The following is a 19,115-nucleotide window of genomic DNA, read 5'->3' on the forward strand; positions in this document are numbered from 1 at the left end:
CCGCGGAGCGGCTGCGCCCGTGAGCCATGGCCGCTGAGCCTGCGCGTCCGGAGTCTGTGCTCCACAACGGCAGAGGCCACAACAGTGAGAGGCCCGCGTACCGCAAAAAAAAAAAAAAAAATGCAAGGACTTTCTTTTCAATTGGAACAGTTAAAAACCGAAACAGACACAACTTAAATTAACAACAAGGTTTTATCTTCATTTATAAACAAACCTCTATGAAAGAACATGCACTCACAAGAGTAGCTTTACTGGTTGTGAAATTAAACTGTTACTCCATATTGGCTCCTTCATTTTACAGATGAAGAAAATAAAAGAATTTTATTGACTTGTTTTAGATCACAGAGCTTGTTAATGGCAAAACCATGATTGGAATCAATCATTCCTCAGTCCTTACATACCTCCCATTCAACTGTATTATCAACAATTAACAAATATATCACCAATTAGTGGTTACAAGTTTTTTGGTTATTTTCCTTTCATGAAGGAATATTGGATAAAAGTTAAAATATATTCAAATATCATCAATGTGTATATTTAGATGTGAAAGCAATACCAGTGAGGAATTTTTTAAAATTATTTATTACGGATTCTATCAAGAAGCAAGGGAAACTTTAGACAATAAACACATAGGGGATATTCAAAAATATACTTTCTTTCTTCTTCCCATATACCAATAAATAAAATAGTTAACTTGCTCAGCACAGATGCAGAGCCCTGCCATATTGCAATTCATTATTATAGATTGTAGACATACCAGTGAAGCACAGATCTGTAAACATCCACTTCAAAAAATGTAGCAATTGTTAGTTGATATTTAGCCTGACACAATAATCAAGTATTAGGAAGCACCTGGAAAAAATGGAGCCATTCAACTTTAATTTGGGAATAATAGTTCTTGGTTAGCCTTACTTGCTTCCTTACCCAGCACTAATGAAGTGGTCAGCCATCGGATTGCTTCCGATGGAGTTCAGAACACAACACCCCAAAATATGGCACCCTGGCATAATGAATATCTTAAGCTGAAGGAGTCTGAGAAAAGGGCAGAACCAAGAAGGTCACTCTGACCTCACTGCTCCCCAACCCAGCCCCTTCTCCCATGAAAGCAGGAGATAAATCTCCCATGTAAAAGTCACCCATCCTGCCTGTATGTACCACGTGAAGGAAACGCATTCTTATCATCCGAGGCAGGGAATTGAGGGCGCAGAAGGCTGTATAAAAAAACTTTGTTAAACTAACCCTTATCATCCTAGTTACTTCTTCACCATTTACTACCCCTAGCCCAAATCCCTTTGTCTTGTCAATTTCTCACAAATTTGTTGTTTCTTTGTCTAAAAGGTATAAAAGCTTCTGGCTTTGTTCAGTTCTCTGGGTCTTCATCCTCTTGTGAAGGCTCCTATGTATATGTAAAAATTCAGTAAAATTTGTATGCCTTTCTCCTGTTAATCTTTGTCAGTTTAATTTTCAGTCACAGCCAGGGACCCTAAGAGGGTCGAGTAAAACTTTTTCCTCCCCTACACTTCCTGCTAACCTCCTTAACTTCTCTATCCCTCTGTGCTTTGCCTTGCTCACTTTGGCTATAACAAACAAACCCAGTGAACAGTGAACTCTTTGCTGGACAATCAGTTCCTCTGTCAATTCCTGTCTGCAAAGGGAATGAGGCCTGAACTAGAGTATTGACAATAGAAACGTAAAAACTATGCAAGAGATATTGCAAATGAGAAAATGGGCAAGTGTGATGAACAAGGAGTCTCAAAGATGATACCAAATCATACACACAGGGCTCAGAGCCAAATCCTTGAATAGATGGACGAGTGCTCTAAGTCCAGAATCATGCTTACCTAAGCTCCACAGTATGTGTTCAGCATGGTGCTTGTATCTCCACAGCACTATTTGATAATTCATATTTATCTAGCATCCCTCCTATCAATGTTTCAGAAATTTCCAGCCACATATTTGAAAAATCCATATGCATGTATAATTTGTTCTTGCCCCTCGAAATTAACTCCTCTATGGCTGTCTCTTCTTAACTTTTATTACTCCAATTTTCCAAGATCATTTGAAAGAGTTGAGAAATGCATGAAGGTGAATGCTTGCATCAAACTACTGTCATCAGCAAACACATGATTCCAACATGTAAAATAAATTCTGTCATTTATAAACAATACTAAATAATAGCAGAAACCAAAATTAATGAAAAGCTCACATGATAACACAGCACAGTGTATCCTGCATTCTATTCCTGGGAGAAAGTAATGATGAGGAAATAAACTGACAGAAGTTTTTTTCAAGATACAAAACATGTCATAAGGTCAGAGAATATCCCTAGGGCAATGTCCCATACCACTTACAATTAAAATATTTTGCCATTTTAATTGATGCTTATAATGTTGACCTCAACAACATTACAAAATTCTTAAACATTTTCTATATCAAAGAAAAATGCTTAATATAGTTTTAGTGCTGGATTCATTTCAGGGTATTCTTATTCTTTGACAAATGTTAATTCACATACGGAAATTTATGATAACTCAATTTTTAAAAATCCATTTAACACTCCAGTTTAGCACTTAGTCTTTAATACTTTTTGATGAATGAATGCTGAATGTACCAATTTAAGAAATGATATCTAGGTAACTCTCTTGGAAGCTGGTGTCAAGGGTGGTATGGTACCATAGCCTTGCCCTAAAAAAACCTACAGCAATACTCAGTATTCAGGCAGCACCCTCCAAAATAGAATTAGACCAAATCTGCGTATTTTCAGTAATGCTGGGTGCTGCAGAACAGACCTAACAAATAGGAGTGGGTTGATTCTGAGCATATGAAGGTTTGAGATTTACATTCATATGGCAGACTACTAAGCTAGCTATCTCACTTGAAGCTGATTTACCTTTTCAAAGTACACTACAATGTTATACTGGCTTCTATGTTCTCCCTTCATGGATTCCATCTCAACAGAAGATTTTCAGGTTTAAACTGCCCGATGTGAGAGGCCATACACCTGCAGCTTTACTGACCAGGTGGGAAATCTCCCCAAATTAGCTGCCCATTATCTAACACCGATCAAACAGCTGGGGTCATAGAGCAAACACTGTTATCTAGTGCACATGGATCTTCTTTCAATCGACTACACAGAATACCTGTGCTTCAGGTGCTAGCTGGCATCTTTCTTTTTTTTTTTTTTTGTGGTACGCGGGCCTCTCACTATTGTGGCCTCTCCCTTTGTGGAGTACAGGCCCTGGCCGCACAGGCTCAGTGGCCATGGCTCACGGGCCCAGCCACTCCGCGGCATGTGGGATCTTCCTGGACCGGGGCACGAACCCGCGTCCCCTGCATCGGCAGGCAGACTCTCAACCACTGCGCCACCAGGGAAGCCCTAGCTGGCATCTTAATTGTGAATTGTCAGCTATCCAGCTCCTATCAAAAGTCCAGCAGAGATGATAGATATTCCAGAGGGAGAGCCTCAGGGACACTACTCAAGTACACCTTGGTAGCAGCTTGGATTATGGGGAAGCTGTATACCAGTACTATTACTCTGGGTCTTTGTAGAAATATTATGACTTTGTGGGTTTTTTTTTTTTTTTTTAACTCAAGGCCCCATGGAGGAAATGGACATTCACAGAAATCCTCTGTACTTTATGGAAAACTATCAAAGACTCACTCTACTGTGGTGTTCAATACCCCTCGTTTAAAGAAAAACAAAATAAAATTCTCTGAGTTTAAAATCAGAAAGAATGTCCTTCCCTGAAAAATAAATGCACTGTCATTCATCAGATAACAGCTATGTCTGTCAATACTCTGCCTTTTTTTCCCCTTGGCTATGGGGAAAATTGGAACTATTTTATACTCAAATCACTACCTGACATTGTCCTAGACTTTTTGAAAACTACCACATTCCCACCTTACTTGGAGCTTGTATTTTTACCCTCATCTTAATGGTATTGGGATATCTGCATCTCTTATTGAAAGCTGCAATTGCTTTAGTAATAGTCCCATAATAATAAGTATATAAAACCCTAGTATGTGTCCAAGACCTTTAGTTAAATTAATTCATATAAAGCAAAATAAAAATATCTCAAACAACGCATACTTATAAGCTTTTTCTTCCCAAGGCTAGTTTTGAATATACAGAAAATACAATAAAATGCATATAAGATATTTTTAAATGGAAAGAAGTTCACCTTCTATTTAGAAATCCATTTAACTATTGTGCTTAGACTCTGCTGCTAGATTTTATATACCTTTATAATTACATGTCCAGTTACAAGTCTCTAATTATTTTAGACAATTATTATATATACATATTGGTTTTCAAATTTAAAACACATCATTTAAATGAGAAAATGCATTGCCTTGGTGGAGCTTCCTATATAATAATAAAATAAATACCAACATAGGAGCCATCATTTATTCTACTTTAATGTCTCTAACATTTTCTCCAACTGAAACAATACTGCAGAAACCCAAGTCAGTATTTGCTGTTCCTATGTTTTTCTTTTTGAAAATAATATAGGACACATAGATCTAGTTTGGTTGTATTATGAGATATAATATTGGATCTGCATTAAGTTAAAATTCTGTTTTGAAGCTAATATTATATAATTAAAATTCAATGTCACTGAATATTTGTGGGACAAACTTAGCTAAATGAGCCAACATGGTTGCTGTTAATACAAATTGTTGACCAAGATTTTAAAAGAAAGCATACAATTTGACATAACTACTCTGAATTTACTATTTTCTAGTCTATGTAAAACTGTACTAGGGTCTTCTAAAACGGTTTATGCATTTGAAAGTTAAAGTAAACAAATTTAAAATACAACTCTGCTTTCGCAATACTGCACATAATGCTGCCTTATGAGATGTGCTCACAATTTTAAGTCCTCTTCCCATTTCTGCACCATAAAAAATTGTCCTCATTATTCTGCTTTTCATAAGTAGTCCAGTGCAAAATGTTCTTAGAGTATTGATCTGCATCTAACGTTATATTAACTTTCTAAGTACTGTCAGCTGCTTTGCCAAGCTTTTAATGCATTTAATATAGGCTGTTCAAATAGTTATTAACACCCATAATTCAGAAAGTACTTTCTACTCCTAATTTGTATTACTGTCAAGAGTCAGCTATTTTCATTACGATGATTATATTAAAATGCATATTAATGTGCTAGAAAAATATGTTTAAATCTAAAGGGAAGTTCGAAAATATCAAGTAAAAACAAATATGCCAGAGGTAATGCAAATAACCACACCTACAGAAACTCTAAAAGATATTTTATCTGTTTTCACCTGCTTGAAAAGATTGGCTGAGGAAGCTATCGTCACAGAAAGGGAATATACACACTATGCCATGAGTTTGGCAGATAACTAAGATTCAAAGCAAAACAGAAAAAAACAGTTTCCTAGTGGGGTAACATACCCTTCAAGCTATAAGGCAATTTCAGCAACAACTCTGAAAGAATTCTACACAATCACAACTCTCATACTATTCTTCAAACCAGTATTTCTTGTTTTTGTCATGTGTTGAGAAAGCTTACTGACAATGATTTATTGCTACACATTTCTTTGGATCTTCATAAAATGTATTGCCAAGTACCTATGCATCCTGTAATGGGTTGGCTGGGAATAAAATCGTCCCAACTCATTGGTCATTTCTCAGCAGGCACTGCTTCCTTTCATAAACTTTAGTAGAGGAATATGAACAAAAATCTGTAAATAACATAGTTGTCATTCTGAAACACACAGACCATGGTATGTGCAAAGTCTAATACGATTTGTGGTGGCAGATTGGGATTTACTTTATAGTCAAAACTCATGGATTTTTAGGGTGTTAAATAGAGTTGTAAACATTCAGTTTCATTAACTCACCATACAACCATAAAAAGACCATCGTGGAAAGCATGCTACGTTGTCTGTAGCTGATGAATATGGTTCAAATCAAACCAACAGGTTTCACTCTTGTATGGAGGAAGCTTGCTTCATTCTTTTTCTCCGATTACATCTTAAAATGCATGGCCACAAAATAGAGCCAGATTAATGCAAATTCATTCTCATGGCTGGAGAAGCATAGGTTTTTACTGATGGTGGGTCAACATCTACATCAAATCACACATTATTGTATATAAATTACACCGTAACTGCCATCATGAAACAAATAAGAGGGCAAGAGGTTCCCTTCCCTAGAGGAGTCTAAAATAGAAATGAGAAAAGCAGACATACATGCATGAAATTATTACACAGCATAAGCAGGTGCAGGTGAATGTGTACAGTACAAAATAAATGTTGAAGGAATGTATAGTAATGGAGTGATTTGGGATATGGCCAGTTAATGATGGCTTATAAAAGGAATTTTTAAATATTTGCCATTAGCAGAAAAATAATATAAAGAAATTACTTTCTTAGAGCCTTTATCATCTAAGTGAATAAATACTATATGAATTTGAAAATCATGACTCTGTTTAATGTTCTGAAATGACTGTGCTTTGAAAATGTTTAGTAAAGCTATTAGTGTGTGTATGAGTGTCTATATATTTATTATTTTACTAGGGGCTGAACAAAAAGAAATCAGTTAAAACTGGTACAGAAGCAAATCAGCCATGAAGAGGGCAAATGCCCATATTCCAATGAATATCAGCTTTGGAAAATAGTTATGTAACAGAGACACAGAAACTGCTTCCTTCAATATTTTAAAGGAAACTAAATACCTTTAAAAAAAATAAAATAAAACTAAATACCTGTCCAGAGTTGGTTAAATATATTTACAAATGCAAGAAAATAACAGATTGCTAGGAAATCTTTTAGTCTTAATAGAGGAACATTTTTCTCACTCTTCAAAATAATTTCTTAATAATCTAGTTCCTATAGCAAAAGTAAGAGGATTGGAACTAAGCAAAAGAGAACACAGAACATAGAAGTTTAGAGCTGGACGGCTCCAATCTCATTTACATATGGAAAAACTGAGGCCCAAAGAGTGCACTGATTGGACTAAGGTCATAGAGAGTGAGAAATCAAGGCCTGGAAATCAGATATCATGACTGGTATTCTAGTGGTACTCTATCATATAACGTGCTCTCTCTCATACTAGTATCCAGAAAAATTTTCTTTATAAAGAGAACAAGGCTAACAAAATTTAATTTCATTAATGATAGTTCTACATAAGGAAGAATAATATTAAATGATTACTGTTCAATTTCAAGGATTCTTTTACTGTTATATAACAAATAAGACATGATGCATTCAAGGTGATTTTTCCCTCTACACGCTATTTTTTCTTTGTTTTCTGTATAATTTACTTATTATTATACAAATTATTCTCTTCCTTGGGTTTATTCTTACATTGATTTCCTCCTTTTCTTTTTTTTTTTTTTTTTTTTTTTTTTTTGCGGTACGCGGGCCTCTCACTGTTGTGGCCTCTCCAGTTGCGGAGCACAGGCTCCAGACGCGCAGGCTCAGCAGCCATGGCTCTCGGGCCCAGCCGCTCCGCGGCATGTGGGATCTTCCCAGACTGGGGCACGACCCGTGTCCCCTGCATCGGCAGGCGGACTCTCAACCACTGCGCCACCAGGGAAGCCCCTCCTCCTTTTCTTAGGGCAACACTCTCCAGAGACACTTTCTGAGATGGACAAATTCTGGACATCACCTTGCCTCCCTTTCCCTTCCCAAGGACACGACTGACTCGATTAGGGACGGTCACCTGACCAGAGGTGTGGCCAGCACGTAGGTGGGCCTGTAGGCTGAGGTGGTCCGGCATGAAAAGCTTGCCAGAGCAGAAACAAATGGGGACCAGCATCTCCCCATTAAGAATTCTAAATGAGGAATACAGCAAAGGCCAGGCAGTTAATATCAAGAAAAGAAGCAGACTCATATAGAATCCATGTTCACAATGAACAAATCAGGGACAGGCACCATGAATTTCTGCTGCTGAGTTGAAGACTCATGACAAAAATAATCAGGCTCTAGGACTACCTTGGGATGTCAAGTGACCTTCCATATCGGCCTCCACAAAGCACAGCTATACGGCTGTCTCTAGAATTCCTGTGAAATTTCTAGCTCCTTCACTGCAACATGTTACATGGTCTCCCTGCTTCTACCCAGAGTTATCCTTTAAAAACCTAGGTCAGGTCAGGCCATTACTCTCCTCAAAACCCTCTTACAGCTTCCCAGCTCACTCACAGTAAAAGCCAAAGTCCTACCAATGGCTCACAATTCTGCCTCCAGCCACACTGGCCTCTTTGACATTCCTGGAACAGACATTTGCTGCTGCTGCTGCTGCTGCTGCTTCCTGTTTCCAACAATGTTCTTCCTCCAGTGGACAACACAGCTCACTCTCACACTTCCTTTAGATCTCTGCTCACATGTCACTAAAGTCAGGGAGGCCTTCACTGACTATGTGATATGAAATAGCAACATTCCCTCCCCAGGACAGATCACAACCTGACATTTTATGTATGTATGTATGTATGTATGTATGTATGTATGTATGTATGTATGTATGTATGTGTGTGTGTGTGTGTGTGTATATATATATATATTTTTTTTTTTTTTAAATTGTCTGACTTCTCTTACTAGAATGTAAGCTCCATATGCAGGCCCCATATGGACAAGGGGAATTTGTTATTCCTTTCTGGGATATCCATCTGCTATATAAAAACAAACTACATAATATTAAGTGCTATTCATTGAACTGCTCAAACCTAAGGTATTACCAAAAAAAAAGAAAAATAGTAATTCTCAATAGTAAAAGTAAAAATCTTTCTTGATTTATCATATAATGGTAAATAGGAATAATATATGGATGGCATTTGAATTACTAGAGGTATCATCCAAAATGTATAGAGCAAAGGAGTCCCAAATTTCTCTACAAAGAGCCATGAGATCATAAGAATACTACTTTTCAATGCAATGATATATATTCTTAAGATAGTACACTTCAAAAAATAAATGCATTGGTTTATAGAAGATGTAGACTTTCAGATGATTTTTTAATCAGTGTAAATGCAGGCTCAAAGGATGTTATAGTGTCATAAAACATTAATGAGTTATATGGCTAAGTTCTCTACAACTATAATAAAAATAAATTTTGTTTCTTAAACTGGTAATGAATACAGAGGTGTTTTTATATTCTCCTCTATACTTGTTGCTGAAATATTTCATAGTGTTTTTTTAAAAATTCAAGTCAGGCAAATTTTAATGAAAGGAATAAAGTCAAAATATTTAGTATGTGACAAAAATGAAAGGAGGATATTTTAAAAGACTTTCCTTATTGTGAGGTAGTACAAAGAAGTGGATAAGGACCCAGGATTGGAACCTTAGCTCTGACACTTACTAGCCATGTAACATTAAAATAGAGCAAATTACTTAACCTTTCTGAGGCTCAAGTTCCTCATCTATAAAATGAGAACAATATTAATACTAATCATAATGATTCCCCGGTTGTATGTATTTCAAGTTCTTAGAACATTTCCTGGGGGATAAAAAATGGTATATATGTTAAGTGTTCCTTGCTATTATTTTTTAATGTTTTAAAGATGTCTGTAGGGCATCTGGGAAGACATTTGGAGATGGGGTCTGAACTTCAAGAGAAAGGTCTGAGCTGGAAATATAAGCCGAGGCACAGGGACCTCGATTATAAATCACAGGGACACACACATACACATTCTCTCTCTCTCTTAGAACAGTGCCTAGCAGATAATAAGTACTATATAAATGTTAAAATATTAACTATTATTATTTTTGATAAGTATTTCATAAGTCAATTAAATTTAAGCTTATTAAAATGAAAGTTAACTCCTATTGCATATAGTAGTTGCTCACTAACGGTTTAATGACTAAAGAATTCTCAGTGGTTACCTTTTTTCATTCATTATAAGTGAATGGAAATTGTAAAAATACAATTTATAATTTACTCAAAATATAAATCTAAATTTAGTAGGTAAAATAAAACAAGTACTAACAATTGTGATGACAGTATTAGCTTTGACTTGAAAACATTTTCAAATTTATTTATTCCGTTCATTTAGAATCAACTTCAATATAAATGCATACATTTCTTATGCCTATGAGCCATAGAAAAACAACCCCCAGTGGCTTATAATTATCAATTATCATGTTCCTCAGAGTTAAATGTCCCTGCTGAAAATAGTCAATGGTATTTCCCCAGGATTTCTGTCTTATACTCAAAGATTTGGCTCACATACAGGGCAGAACTGGAGAGGAAGGGGAGCACTGGCCAAGTTTATTCACCATCTAAACAAAATTGAAAAAGAAGTCTGCATACCAAGTGGATGGTTTAAAATGAATTTGAAAAATCTGCTACCCCTAACATGCACTAAATATGCATGTACGGCAATCTAGCAATTGTTTCTGCCTCAAAATGTTTGATTTTCTTTCACATTATAGCTAGACCTACTTAGTATTCTTCCATCGCAGTCCCTTACCTGCAGCAGAAACCCAGTAAAGCACAAGAAGAATGGGGGGGGGGGTGCTAGGGTAATTAACAAAGCTAAAAAGTACCCCAAGTCACAAAGATAGAGGACAGTCCCCCTCAAAGGATGAGGCAGGAAGTGGGGGTGGTCCCTGGCCTTAAATTCGGGTATACATATAGCATCAGTTCCCAGGCAACAAAGACAGCCAAAAAAAGCTTTTTTGGCTCTAGGAATATTCCTAGAGTGAGGGGAAAGGTGACTACCCAGCCAACCGCCAATTGAATCAACTTGACAATTAGGAAAGTGACCTATGAAGTCATAAATATCAGATTTTAATCTCAGGCTTCCAGCATTTGTATAAGTGATACCACAAAAGAATATTACGTCTCTTAGACTATTTCTTTCCGCACTGACATCTTGAGGAAGAAATATGCCCCTCATCTGTCTCTCCTTCAGTATGATTTTCCCAGGGCAGGCAACCTTTTTGACGAAGAGTAGTTCAGAATTTCTTATGTTTATGAAGACTAGAATTTGGAAAGATGTCTGATAATTTAAATAACAAACACGTTCATAGTATGTTAACCATTTGTGGTTTTCAAAAGAGTGTCATTTATGACTTCCTTGCTTTTGAAGGGAAGAAAAGTTAAATTTATGCCTCAGGAAGCTTAAGCAAGAACTGTTGATAAGTTTTCCTAAGAACTGGCAAAAAGAGGCCACATTCTAACAGTATGGATTGTTGGCTTTTAAGAGATTTTCTGTTTTTGCACCTTCTTTTTGTGATTGAGACAAGTAATGCTTTTCTCTTCTACCTATATGAATGTATATATTTTTTCTTTCCACTAATGTAACAGAGATAGTAACTTGAAAGATACCACCTTCAGTGTATGTACAACTGAGTGCTTAGTGTGTTCAATTATTTAAAAGCCTCACATAAGTCATATAACCTATACTAAAATGTATTATTACAAATAGGATGTATGTTATTGATATCATATAGAGAAGAGAAAAAATTATTCTGGATAATTACAATATTAATATTCAAAAACAAAACTATAGGCTTTTCAAATGAATTTAGAAAAATATCACACAGGGAGGTAAAGATTTGCAAAGGTGCTTTAATAAAACGTTTAAATAAATTTTGGTTAAACTTGCAAAGTTTAATAAAATTCCTATTATTACTTTTTGTTTGTCTACCCTACAAGAATAAAACCTTCTTATACATAAAACAGAGCATTTAGTACTATAAATAATACATCAGAGCATGAAACTTACAAAAAGTCTGGTATCTGTACTATGCAACTGCAAGAGATTGTAATTTAATCCAAATATCTCCATATTGTATTTGAAACAATCATTAATCATATTTTAAGAAAAAAGTCAAAGCTGACCCTCCCATTTAAACATAGTATAATCTTATCTTTTAAAAAACATAAACCTACAGTGTAAGAGCAAATCACTAAATGAACATTTGAACTGAGTGCCTGAATTCATAAACTGCTATCTTTAGCACATCTGAATTAATCAACTACTATATTTAGCAAGAGATACTAATATGACTATAATATGCTAAATCCAAACATAGAAAATAAGTCTAATGTAAAAACAACAGAATATTTTTTTGTCTCTTAACTGGCTCCTTGACTGCATCTACTTTCTCCTAATATGTAGGTATTACAGAAGAAGCTCCCATGCAACTAATAATTTTCAACTTTTTCTATACCTTTTCTCCTCCAAAATCATCTGTCCAAGAGTGTTTTCATTTGCTTGCTGGTAAACTCTACAAAAAGGCCAGTCAATTTATCCATCGCCATCTCCCTCTGAGCTTCAAATATAGTTAGAAAAATAGAAAAGTTCAAAGCAGTTGGAAAAGCAGTGAAGTTCCAAAAGGATGCCAGTTCCAATCTTTTGTTTAAAGAAATCTACTTCCTAAAAGTCAAACAGTCAAACTCAGTCACAACTGGAGGCAGAGTCTTCAGAAAATGAAAGAAGTTTTCACTGCTTCAATCAGCAGATTTAAAACGCTCCCCATCCACAGTGGGGTAGATGTGGCCCTTGACGGTCAGATACTCAATGGCTTGATTGATGGTCCCGATGCTCAGGTTGCTAAGCTCGGTCTGGAGCTCACGAACACTCTTGCCTTCCTATCGAGGATACTCCTGAATCAAACGCAGCACCTCCTTCCGGATGAAGTCGGGGTGGTAATCGCTGTGCATCTGGGCCTCATCCATTTCTGAGGGAACAACAGGGACACTTTGCCCAGAGGCCGCTTTATCCAGCATCATGTGCTCGTTAACCGTTTCTAGAATATGTGTGGTGAACTCGTTCGTGTCCTCCAGGACACGGATTTTCAACACCTCAAGGCTCTTCACCTCCGCAGAAGATTTGAGGATACCTAACACTTTGGCGTATACTCTCACTGGAAGGAGAGTTATCCCCTGCTTTGCTCTATCTCTGCCGACCCACTGGCGGACGTTGATAGGCTTGGTGGTCATATCATCAATCTTGTAAAGAACGTAATTTGTAGCCGTCTCTGCCTGCCTGATTATCCCCACGATAGCGACTAGGGAAACCTCGATTCCCCTAATCATGAAGACATCATCAATCACAGTGGAGGTGAGCAGCTGGTTTACACAGCAAGGTATAATATCCTGGATTCGGGACCTGTATCGTATGGACTTAAAAGCAAGAGCTACCCTGCCCTGAGACGGTGGGTCATTGCTTCCGATGGCTCCGCCTGCAGCAGAGATGCCGGCATAGCTCCCAAACCCATTCTTACTCATTTTAAGGGCAGCTCCGGCAGACGAGGGGGTGGGGTTTGGCTCCTGTCAGCAAGTTCCGCGAGTTCCACAGGCAGGCTACAACGGAATGCTGGGATTGTGACGACACAAGCAGCCCCATGCAACTGTGGAGCCAATCACCTGCCAGGATGCAGCTGTCTCTAACCAATCAAGACCTGCCATCTTCTCACTTCGCCCCACAATTCTTTGGAGCTGTCGGGTAGTGGCTCCCCTACATCTTAAAGGACCTGCGTGTAATTTCAGACCGTTCTCGGTATCTTTATAAAAATGCATTTTTACCAGGTTCCCCCCACCCCTGCTTCATTCCTAAATGTAACGACTTCTGTAGTCACTTCTAAAAGCCTCATTTATTCAACTCACTCAACCACTCAACAGCAATTTTCAGAGCAATAAGTTCAGTATACTTTGTGTGTGGAGGCGGCAGAGGCGGCAGTGGGGGAGGGGGGTATGGGGGACGACACACCGCGTTTACTGTCCACCAGTAAACTTTTGCAAATCATTAAAACCAGAAGCATTCTGGAAAAAATGTCGAGACAGCCACCTCTGAATAATTATCGTATTCAAACGCAAGTCATATCTTACCATTACCTTTTTAAATTTTTTATTGTAGAATTACACTTTTCCAGTTATTCTGCCAAATGCATTATCGGTAAAAATAAATAGTATATTTCAATTTATACATAAATTCAAATGAAACAACTGAGCTCTAAATTATTTTCAAGGCTCTGTGGATAGGTCAGGGAAGTACAAATCCCATCATATATTAGGAAAAACAAGAATAAAATCAAAATAGGGTTTCTATATACTCTTATCCAGTAATTTCTGAACTTAATATTTTAGTAATTGTGTAAGAAGATCCCAGAATATTTTCATATTACACTGAAAATCTATTTTTCCCTATAAAAACATTTTATTTGGGGTGTAATTAACTGAAAGGCTTTTTATAGTTAATAAAAGAACATCAGTTATTGGAATCCACCATTGGCAAGAACTTCTTCCTTAAAAATCCTTTGTACCTAGGTAATAGCCTAAATGTGTAGATTTTTGAGGAGTTTATTAATATTTTCTTATTTATTTTATTGGTTAAAATTAACTAATCTTGCTATCCCAGATTACATAAATGTGTGAATGACATATCTAAAACTTGTAGAATACAAAACTATATTTACTTCTCAAGTTAAAAAGGAAAAATATCATAGAGCCAATGTACTTAATTTATTTTATAAATAAATATATAATAATTGTTATCCGAGTACAGATTTTCATATAAATGTGGATGTTTAACTTCTGGACCCATATTTTACATAATCAAAGAGGACCTAACCATCCGACTAATATTTGTATTCTTAAAATTGCTTGTTATTAGAGATCAGATTAGCTATATATTTTTAAATGTTTACAAACTCATAATTAGACATTGTTTTATTAACTAACATCAGACTTCTGGTCAGGAAAACGTGAGGTTAAAATGACGTAAGTGATTATATTCCCAACAATTATATACAGTACAAATTGTACGAATCATACCAAAACAGTAAAAAAGCACCTACCTGACAGGATTGCTGGTTAAAGAAACCCTCAGAGATTCTAGGCAATTAAGAAGTTTCTCATCTGAAATACCAGATCGTAATTCATGAACATATTCTTGTGAAGACAGAGTGCATTCATGTTTGCTGTTTTTCAACCCTCCCTATTAAAAAAGAAAAAAGATATTATTTTAGACAAACAACAGGTTTTTTTTGTAACTTTTAAAATACAGTAATGCATAGAATATGCAAATATTTTACCGTATAAAAATGTGTACAGAGTGCCAGGCGCTTAAAAACTTTTGGTCATAAAACTCACGTGGTAAAATCATGCTGTATATATCTCAACACTCTCCTCAGCCTCATTTAAAGGAAAATTACACTGTTGGTACTCATAACCTGAAGAGAATATGGACTTCAGTAGCATAAAGTATCACTGACAGGGATGCTTAAATTTACAATCCAGGCATTAGGATTAACATTAGCTGGTCCTCCTTAACCCACAGGATGAACATTTAGAAGTCATCTTATTAATTTTCCTAGTTATTTATATTCTATTCTACAGTGAACAAAATTTAATGCAAAACATTATACATAACCCAAATCTACTGAAATATGTCACAATATCACCCTATCTGAAAACCAAGTGAAAATGTTTATTAAAATGCAAAACAATATAGTCTCCAATTAGTATGTTAGTTAACAAATTAGTGTAAGGCATTCACCAATTCCTAACTATTCTTTCCTAACTATGTTAATCCCATGCCGTAGTAATCTTAAAAAGCCATTAAATGCATTTATCTGATAGCGACTAGTTTTTAGCTTAATTTCCAATATTCATGGGGTTATTTCTAGAACTCATTATCTCATCACAGCTCCTTAGCTTCATCACCTTGCCATAACTATGTAAGTAGTTTGGGGAAAAGGCTGGGAGGAAAACATCATCAACACATTCATTGTACTAATAACTCATAGTTTCACATTCCAGATCTACATAATCATAACTGCCCCTTTCCAGTATTACAAATGTATCCGCCTGAATTAAAACCCTAGCTTGAGTCCAATTTTGTAAATTCATATGAATTACACTCAGTTTCTGCTAAGTATCTAAGTTAGAAGAAGGAAAGCAATTGTTTTCCAATTTGATAGAAGTTATATCATTAGAGGACATAGAGTTTAAAAAAAAACCAATATGTTAATAATGAGAAATGGATTCCCTAGGGTTTCATACTATTTGGCTTTTTATTGAGAATGCCTCCTGATATAGAAATTGTCAATCATTCTTAATGTCTGAATTTTTAAAAATTCCATTTAACAGTAAATGTTTAAAGTCTGATAAAGTCTTCTGTACAGGAACTGTGACACTATCACTACTATAGCACTTAAGACATTGGGGCAGAGGTCATTATGTGTGTCTCTTTCTCTTCCAGACTGAGAACTCCATGCCAAGTATCTAACACAGTGATGGGGTTTAGTGAGCCTCCACAAAAATGTGCTGTTATTGAATCTGTCCATAAAAATTACAGAATAAGGAATACAATTTCATACTTTTTGCTCCCATATATTGTGTAATGGCCACAGACTTGATTTTTCTTGCTTTAGTAGGATATACAGTAGATGTTCAGGAAGTCTACTGAATGAATCACCACACAGATGGCACAGTAAGTAAAACCATCATCGTGAAATCATTTCCACATTTCTATAACTTATTTACCCATCTCAAGGCTACAGATCCACAAGGAATAAAAAACATTTATAGTATAAAATTTTGCAGATCTGCTGTCACTTTCACTTTCATATGATCCTCAAACTTATTTTCTTAATTAATGGATGACAAGGCCATACTGACTCCCCTAGAGGCTTATATATAGGGCTTATTCCTGTAGAATGACCTTTGTATTTGCTGTTTTCTCTGCCTGTAAGACTCTTACCTCTGACCTCTCCATTGCTTGTTCTCATCATTTAAGTCTCAGCCCAACAGTCTTATATAAATTTATGACGTTTACCACGTTACTTGTTTACTGTGTCCTCCTCATTAAAAAATAGGTTCCACAAATCAGGAAACTTGCCTATCTTGTTCACTACTGTATCTCCAGATCTTAACACAGTGCCTGGCACACAGTTAAGTACTCAGTATATATTTCTTGAATGAATGATGGATCTATGAATGGTGAATAACCAAAGAGGTGAATGACTGATGAGCTTCAACATGCCAAAGCTTCCAAATTCAGTTTAGTTTCACTTCAGAATATTACAGTCCTGAGACATTCCATTATAGTATATTCAGATATTCTTGTATAGAACAGGTAAACTTAGACAGTATATGGTATGCTGGGGATGGCTCAAACTGCCACTGGGTATGAATCATGGCCCTTCACCTACCTTCTAGGTAATCTTTGATCAGCTGACTGAACGGATTTCTATAAACCTGTTTGCTCATCCATGACACAGGGGTAATAAACACTGACCCTTCATATTTGTTATGAGGCTTAAGTAAAACAATGCATACCAAGTGCCAAAAACAGGCATTTCATATGTGTTGTCTCATAGACAGAGTAAGATGCTCAGAAAATGTTAGATCCTTTCTTCTACATGGTTGTGCGTGAGATATTCTTTATGGAACAATTGGGCCAGCCTATCACCTTGGGACTCACCCCTCATCCAAGCCTTAGAAACTGGTTTAAATTACATAATTGAGGATACTCTACAGTTATAAGGAATGGAAGCAACAATGTAATGGAGCAAGACAGAAGATATATAACTTTAGAGAACAAATGCCTTTTATCAAGCTTAGGAGGACTTTGGGGTTTTAACATAACCTCATATTTGAAAATTATGAAAACATGATAGCATGGAAAGGCTGGACTGGCCCTAAAAGACCAGCTGTTCTAATGTTCTCATTACATAAATAGAGAATCAAGTTGATTTCCCAAGTTCACGTAATTAGTGAGGTTGCAAGAATAAAACACTAACATTCTGGTCCTTGGGTTACTTCTTTTTTTTTTACTGTATGTCACCTTTTCTCAATACTGAGTAAAAAATTAAAGCAACAAGTATTTAATTCTGAAATCTCTATTACAAAATGTCAAAGTATCTTCAGCAAAATCAATATGGTGCAACATAATATTAAAGAAATCACCTAAAAACAAAAGAGTGCAATAGATTAAACTAATTCTCACTGTACTTAATAGGGCTGTAATACAACAATGGCTTATCATTAACATCCTGTTCTGATACTGAACAAAGGAAACAACTAGATAATGGGTGGATAATAATGGAAATTTTAATTTGCTGCTCTGTATGAGATTAATGAAAATAACCACTGTGTCCATTTGATCTTTAAAAAAAATGCAGACAAAGTTAGCAATTAGCATACATCATGCTATTGCAAAGCTAGGTGAACAAAGAGCTTTCATAATTTGAAACGATTCCTTAATTTGAAAATCATTAGAATGGAGATACTTGCCAGTGTGACTGTGTTTGTACTATTCTAAAACACTACACAAAGAACAAAAAGAAACTTCGGTCAGTTTAATAATCACAACCACCCTACACTGATATGACATGTTAGTATCAAAACCAAACATGCTCGAGATTGGTTCAAGACGGTGGAGTAGAAAGACTGCTCTCACTCCCTCTTGAAAGAGCAACAGAATCACAAATAACTGCTGAACGATCATCGACAGGAAGACACTGGAACTCACCAAAAAAGATACCCCACATCCAAAGACAAAGAAGCCAAAATGAGATGGTAGGAGGGGCGCAATCACAATAAAATCAAAACCCATAACTACTGGTGGGTGACTCACAAACTGGAGAACACTTATACCACAGAAGTCCACCCACTGGAGTGAAGGTTCTGAGGCCGATGTCAGGCTTCCCAACCTGGGGGTCCGGCAATGGGAGGAGGAATTCCTAGAGAATCAGAGGTTGAAGGCTAGCGGGATTTGATTGCAGGACTTCAACATGATTGGGGGAAACAGACTCCACTCTTGGAGGGCACACAAAAAGTAGTGTACGCATCGGAACCCAGAGGAAGGAGCAGTGACCCCATAGCAGACAGAACCAGACTTACCTGCTTGTGTTGGAGGGTCTCCTGCAGAGACAGGGGTTGGCTGTGGCTCACCGTGAGAACAAGGAAACTGGCAGCAGAAATTCTGGAAAGTACTCCTTGGTGTGAGGCCTCCCAGAGTCCGCCATTAGCCCCACAAAAAGAGCCTGGGTAGGCTCCAGTGTTGGGTGACCTCAGGCCAAACAACCAATAGGGAGGGAACCCAGCCCCACGAATCAGCAGAGAAGTGGATTAAAGTTTTACTGAGCTCTGCCCACCAGAGCAACAGCCAGCTCTACCCTCCACCAGTCCCTCCCAA

At 36.7% G+C, this 19,115-nt stretch overlaps 2 protein-coding genes across 2 annotated transcripts in view; both read right to left on the reverse strand.

Annotated features, from left to right (window-relative positions):
* Nucleotides 1–19,115, reverse strand: part of DIAPH2 (diaphanous related formin 2) — an 887,427-nt gene that overhangs the window by 668,371 nt on the left and 199,941 nt on the right. Inside the window, exon 6 of the mRNA XM_060292429.1 lies at nucleotides 14,770–14,909. Coding sequence (XP_060148412.1) covers nucleotides 14,770–14,909 — 140 coding nt within the window. The remainder of the gene's footprint in view (nucleotides 1–14,769; nucleotides 14,910–19,115) is intronic.
* Nucleotides 12,318–13,201, reverse strand: RPA4 (replication protein A4). Its single transcript, XM_030840555.3, is given in 1 exon segment — nucleotides 12,318–13,201. A coding segment is annotated over 1 exon segment (780 nt). The 3' UTR covers nucleotides 12,318–12,421.

Source organism: Globicephala melas, chromosome X (assembly GCF_963455315.2).
Source record: "Globicephala melas chromosome X, mGloMel1.2, whole genome shotgun sequence".
Lineage (NCBI taxonomy): Eukaryota > Metazoa > Chordata > Mammalia > Artiodactyla > Delphinidae > Globicephala > Globicephala melas.